This window comes from Heptranchias perlo, unplaced genomic scaffold (assembly GCF_035084215.1).
Source record: "Heptranchias perlo isolate sHepPer1 unplaced genomic scaffold, sHepPer1.hap1 HAP1_SCAFFOLD_333, whole genome shotgun sequence".
NCBI classification, from domain to species: Eukaryota; Metazoa; Chordata; class Chondrichthyes; order Hexanchiformes; family Hexanchidae; genus Heptranchias; species Heptranchias perlo.
Window position 1 is genome coordinate 301693 of NW_027139345.1, and position 6799 is coordinate 308491.

Genomic DNA, 6799 nt, shown 5'->3' on the forward strand with positions numbered 1-6799 from the left:
GATAGATAGATTTCTTAATGCTAAAGGGATCAAGGGATATGGGGAAAAGCGGGAACAGGGTACTGAGTTAGACGATCAGCCATGATCATTTTGAATGGCGGAGCAGGCCCGAAGGGCCGAATGGCCTACTCTGGGTCCTATTTTCTATGTTTCTCTAGTGAAGACCCATTCAAAGTATTCATTTAGTACCTCAGCCAAGCCATTGGCCTCCACAAGACGATCTCCTTGTTTGTCCATATTGGTCCCACCCTTCCATTGACTACCTTTTTACTATTTATATGTTTATAAAAGACTTTTGGTTCCCTTTTATGTTAGCCGCTAATCTATTCTCAAACTCTCTCATGGCCCCTCATTCCCTTTTTTAGACTTCCTCTGTACTTTCTGTATTCAGTCTGGTTCTCTACTGCTTATGAACCTTACACTTGTCCTAAGCCGCCTTTATCTGTTTCATTTTAATTTCTATATCTTTAGTCATCCAGGGAGCTCTAGCTTTGGGTCCCTTCCTTTCCCCCTCGTGGGAATGTGTCTACTCTGCACCTGGACCATCTCCTCTCGAAGGCCGCCCATTGTTCAATTACTGTTTTGCCACCAATTTTTGATTCCAATCCACCTGGGCACGATCCCTTTTTAACTCACTGAAATTTGCCCTCCTCCAGTTAAGTATTTTCTCATTTGGTTGTGCCTTGTCCTTTTCCATAACTATTCTAAACCTAATGATATTATGATCACTGTTTCCCAAATGCTCCCCCACTGAAACATGCTCCACCTGCCCCACTTCATTCCCCAGAACTAGATCCAGCTCTGCTTCCTTCCTCGCTGGGTGGAAACGCACCTGTTCCAGAAATTTCTCTTGAACATATTTCAGGAATTCCTCCCCCTCTTTGCCCTTTACACTGTTACTATCCCAGTCAATATTGGGATAGTTGAAGTCCCCCATTATCACTACTCTATAGTTCTTGCATCTTTCTGTAATTTGCCTGCAAATGTTCTCCTCTATCTCCTTCCCACTATTTGGTGTCCTATAGTCTACACCCAGTAGAGTAATAGCTCCTCTATTGTTCCTTAATTCTAACCAAATAGATTCTGTCTTTGACCCCTCAACTACATCATCCCTCTCCAGTGTTATAATAGTTTCTTCGATCAATACTGCCACCCACCTCCTCTCTATCCTAAACACCTTGTAGTCAGGAATATTAATTACCCAAATCCTTCCCTTCTTTGAGCCAGGTCTCATATCATAGTCACATTATATCATAGTCCCATGTGGCGATTTGAGCCTGCAGCTCACCAACCTTATTCACCACACTATGTGTATTTACGCAGATGCACTCCAAACTCATCTTGGGTGGCCTTGCATCTGCCCCCTGTCTGACCCCTCCTATTTCTGAACTGTTCTTTACTCGAATGCTGCTTGTTCCTCCCAGTCCTCTGTGCACCTTGTTTCTCCTCTCTAATGATTCATCCTGGTGCCCATCCTTCTGACAAATTAGTTTGAACCCTCCCCACAGCACTAGTTAACCTCCCCGCGAGGACATTGGTCTCAGCTCTGTGGAGGTGCAACCCGTCCATCTTGAACAAATCCCTCCTGCCCCAGAACTGGTCCTAATGTCCCAGGAATCTGCAGCCCTCCCTCCTGCACCATTTCTCCAATCTGTTACCTGTCTTATCCCACTGTTCCTATACTCACTAGTGTGTGGCACTGGGAGTAATCCAGAGATTACTACCTTTGAGGTCCTGCTTAACTTCCTCTCTTGCTCCTGAAACTCTGACTGCAGGACCTCGACCCTTTTCCTTCCTATGTCATTGGTTCCCACATGGACCATGACTTCTGACTGTTCCCCTACCCCTCACAGAATGTTCTGCACCCTCTCAGTGATGTCCTTTACTCTGGCACCAGAGAGGCAACACACCATGCGCGACTCACGTTGGCGGCTGCAGAAATGCCTGTCTATCCCCTCTGAGGGGCGGGTACATGTTCTGATATACACAGACCGAGGGGCGGGTACATGTTCTGATATACACAGACCGAGGGGCGGGTACATGTTCTGATGTACACAGACCGAGGGGCGGGTACATGCTCTGATATACACAGACCGAGGGGCGGGTACATGCTCTGATATACACAGACCGAGGGGCGGGTACATGCTCTGATATACACAGACCGAGGGGCGGGTACATGTTCTGATGTACACAGACCGAGGGGCGGGTACATGCTCTGATATACACAGACCGAGGGGCGGGTACATGTTCTGATATACACAGACCGAGGGGCGGGTACATGTTCTGATGTACACAGACCGAGGGGCAGGTACATGCTCTGATATACACAGACCGAGGGGCGGGTACATGCTCTGATATACACAGACCGAGGGGCGGGTACATGCTCTGATATACACAGACCGAGGGGCGGGTACATGTTCTGATGTACACAGACCGAGGGGCGGGTACATGCTCTGATATACACAGACCGAGGGGCGGGTACATGCTCTGATATACACAGACCGAGGGGCGGGTACATGCTCTGATATACACAGACCGAGGGGCGGGTACATGCTCTGATATACACAGACCGAGGGGCGGGTACATGTTCTGATATACACAGACCGAGGGGCGGGTACATGCTCTGATATACACAGACCGAGGGGCGGATACATGTTCTGATATACACAGACCGAGGGCGGGTACATGTTCTGATGTACACAGACCGAGGGGCAGATACGTGCTCTGATGTACACAGACCGAGGGGTGGGTATGTGCTCTGGTGTACACAGACCAAGGGGCAAGTACGTGCTCTGATGTACACAGACCGAGGGGCGGGTATGTGCTCTGATGTACACAGACCGAGGGGCAGATACATGCTCTGATGTACACAGACTGAGGGGCGGGAACATGCTCTGATGTACACAGACCGAGGGGCGGGTATGTGCTCTGATGTACACAGACCGACGGGCAGATACGTGCTCTGATGTACACAGACCGAGGGGCGGGAACGTGCTCTGATGTACACAGACCGAGGGGCGGGAACGTGCTCTGATGTACACAGACCGAGGGGCGGGTATGTGCTCTTATGTACACAGACCGAGGGGCGGGTATGTGCTCTTATGTACACAGACCGAGGGGCGGGTATGTGCTCTGATGTACACAGACCGAGGGGCGGGTATGTGCTCTGATGTACACAGACTGAGGGGCGGGTATGTGCTCTGATGTACACAGACCGAGGGGTGGGTATGTGCTCTGATGTACACAGACCGAGGGGCGGGAACGTGCTCTGATGTACACAGACCGAGGGGTGGGTATGTGCTCTGATGTACACAGACCGAGGGGCGGGTATGTGCTCTGATGTACACAGACCGAGGGGCGGGTATGTGCTCTGATGTACACAGACCGAGGGGCGGGTATGTGCTCTGATGTACACAGACCGAGGGGCGGGTATGTGCTCTGATGTACACAGACCGAGGGGCGGGTATGTGCTCTGATGTACACAGACCGAGGGGCGGGTATGTGCTCTGATGTACACAGACCGAGGGGCGGGTATGTGCTCTGATGTACACAGACCGAGGGGCGGGTATGTGCTCTTATGTACACAGACCGAGGGGCGGGTATGTGCTCTGATGTACACAGACCGAGGGGCGGGTATGTGCTCTGATGTACACAGACCGAGGGGCGGGTATGTGCTCTTATGTACACAGACCGAGGGGCGGGTATGTGCTCTGATGTACACAGACCGAGGGGCGGGTATGTGCTCTGATGTACACAGACCGAGGGGTGGGTATGTGCTCTGATGTACACAGACCGAGGGGTGGGTATGTGCTCTGATGTACACAGACCGAGGGGCGGGTATGTGCTCTTATGTACACAGACCGAGGGGCGGGTATGTGCTCTTATGTACACAGACCGAGGGGCGGGTATGTGCTCTGATGTACACAGACCGAGGGGCGGGTATGTGCTCTGATGTACACAGACCGAGGGGCGGGTATGTGCTCTGATGTACACAGACCGAGGGGCGGGTATGTGCTCTGATGTACACAGACCGAGGGGCGGGTATGTGCTCTGATGTACACAGACCGAGGGGCGGGTATGTGCTCTGATGTACACAGACCGAGGGGCGGGTATGTGCTCTGATGTACACAGACCGAGGGGTGGGTATGTGCTCTGATGTACACAGACCGAGGGGAGGGTATGTGCTCTGATGTACACAGACCGAGGGGCGGGTATGTGCTCTTATGTACACAGACCGAGGGGCGGGTATGTGCTCTGATGTACATAGGCTGTGCTGACTTTGAATCTCCACCCTGTGACTGTGGATTACTCCTACTCTGCTAGATTTAAACACGTCGATTGAAGATGGGAGTAAGGAACAGCAGGAGCCCCACCCGAAGAAGCTGAATACCAACCCAACGGTTTTCCTCTGTTACTGTAACAGGGACAGTGAGAAGATTGTCAATGTGACCCTGCGGTTTGCTGCTTACCTACAGCAGCAGTGTGTTTGTAGGGTGAGTGATGTGAGGATCGGATAGGGGATCCAGTGAATTGACGCATGTACCTACGAGCTGCTGGCCTGGATCTTCTATCTGTGTAAACATCTACCCCAGGGCAGAATGGGAGAAACGGAGGTCACACAGCTCCTGGCCCTGTGCCTCTGTATGGAGGGACGCTGGACACACACACCTTGCTGTGCAGGAGGCCCCAACTATTTGCCAGCGTAACGGGTGGGGAGGAATTGACTGGGAGATTTCTCATTGGAGCAACAATGGCTGCAGCCGTCTGGTACTGATGATCCTTGACCCTGACTGGGTGCAGAGATAAGCAGTGAGACATGGGCAGAGAGGCAGCCGAGTAAACACACTTGGAATCTGCTTTCCTGCTCGAGGACCATTGCGAAATGTCAGGCGTCCAGAGCAGTGCGATTTGGGGTCAATTACCACCCATGTTTTTCTCATCCCCCAGGTTATTCACGATCTCTGGGACCATCTCTCCATCGCCTGTGAAGGTCACATGAACTGGCTGAGCCGCCAAATCGAGGAGTCTGACTACATCATTGTTATCTGCTCCAAGGGGCTCAAGGCCTGGGTGGAGACCAGGCCTTGGGACCCACAGAATCTGTGCCAAGCGAGGGAGGAGCTCGGGCAGGGAGCCAGCATCTTAGCCGCTGTCTCCATGATCGCGGAGAAGCTCTGTCAGGCCGTTATCCACTCCAGGGACATCTCCAAATTCATTGTTGCTTTCTTCAGTGACTCTGGACAGGACAATATCCCAGGGGTCCTCGACCTGGCCTCCAAGTACCATCTGATGAGGGACTTTCCCCGCCTCTTTGCCCACCTTCACTCAATGGAGCTCTGCAGACCCGGATATACCCTGCACGTGGAGAATATCTCCGAGAACACTTACCTCCACACACCTGCAGGCCTGGCTCTCTACAATGCTATTGCTGACTTGTGTGGAGACGAGTCTCCCGGTCTGGCTGGATTCAGAGCCTCGGAGACAGGGAGAGCGGACAGTTGATGAGTGACTGAGGAACTATTGCTTCAGCTGTAATGGTCCTGAAAGGGCCCGATGTTAACCGAGTTGTGAAAAGTGCAGCAGGAACTTGATGACAGGGAATTGTACAAGTGCCAGAAGTGTAGTGTGCGATTTAGTGGAACCGCATCTTTCTGTGGGGGAGGGGGGCAGGGGGGGTGTTGTTACATCTCTGTCTGTAACACACTGTCTGTAACACACTGTCTGTAACACACTGTCTGTAACACACTCTCTGTAACACACTCTCTGTAACACACACTCTGTAACACACTCTCTGTAACACACTGTCTGTAACACACTGTCTGTAACACACTGTCTGTAACACACTGTCTGTAACACACTCTCTGTAACACACTGTCTGTAACACACTCTCTGTAACACACTCTCTGTAACACACTCTCTGTAACACACTGTCTGTAACACACACTCTGTAACACACTGTCTGTAACACACTGTCTGTAACACACTGTCTGTAACACACTGTCTGTAACACACTGTCTGTAACACACTCTCTGTAACACACTGTCTGTAACACACTGTCTGTAACACACTCTCTGTAACACACTGTCTGTAACACACTGTCTGTAACACACTGTCTGTAACACACTCTCTGTAACACACTGTCTGTAACACACTGTCTGTAACACACTGTCTGTAACACACTCTCTGTAACACACTCTCTGTAACACACTGTCTGTAACACACTCTCTGTAACACACTCTCTGTAACACACTGTCTGTAACACACTGTCTGTAACACACTCTCTGTAACACACTCTCTGTAACACACTCTCTGTAACACACTGTCTGTAACACACTCTCTGTAACACACTGTCTGTAACACACTCTCTGTAACACACTCTCTGTAACACACTCTCTGTAACACACTGTCTGTAACACACTGTCTGTAACACACTCTCTGTAACACACTCTCTGTAACACACTGTCTGTAACACACTCTCTGTAACACACTGTCTGTAACACACTGTCTGTAACACACTGTCTGTAACACACTCTCTGTAACACACACTCTGTAACACACTCTCTGTAACACACTGTCTGTAACACACTGTCTGTAACACACACTCTGTAACACACTGTCTGTAACACACTGTCTGTAACACACACTCTGTAACACACTGTCTGTAACACACTCTCTGTAACACACTGTCTGTAACACACTGTCTGTAACACACTCTCTGTAACACACTCTCTGTAACACACTGTCTGTAACACGCACTCTGTAACACGCACTCTGTAACACACTGTCTGTAACACACTCT

General features: G+C 50.6%; 1 protein-coding gene across 1 annotated transcript in view; it reads left to right on the top strand.

Annotated features, from left to right (window-relative positions):
* Positions 1 to 5650, top strand: part of LOC137311394 (interleukin-17 receptor D-like) — a 113219-nt gene extending 107569 nt beyond the window's left edge. The window contains exons 11-12 of the mRNA XM_067978637.1: positions 4324 to 4493; positions 4948 to 5650. Of these exons, the coding sequence (XP_067834738.1) occupies positions 4324 to 4493; positions 4948 to 5502 (725 nt within the window). The 3' untranslated portion in view covers positions 5503 to 5650. The remainder of the gene's footprint in view (positions 1 to 4323; positions 4494 to 4947) is intronic.
* The last annotated feature ends 1149 nt before the right edge of the window (positions 5651 to 6799 follow it).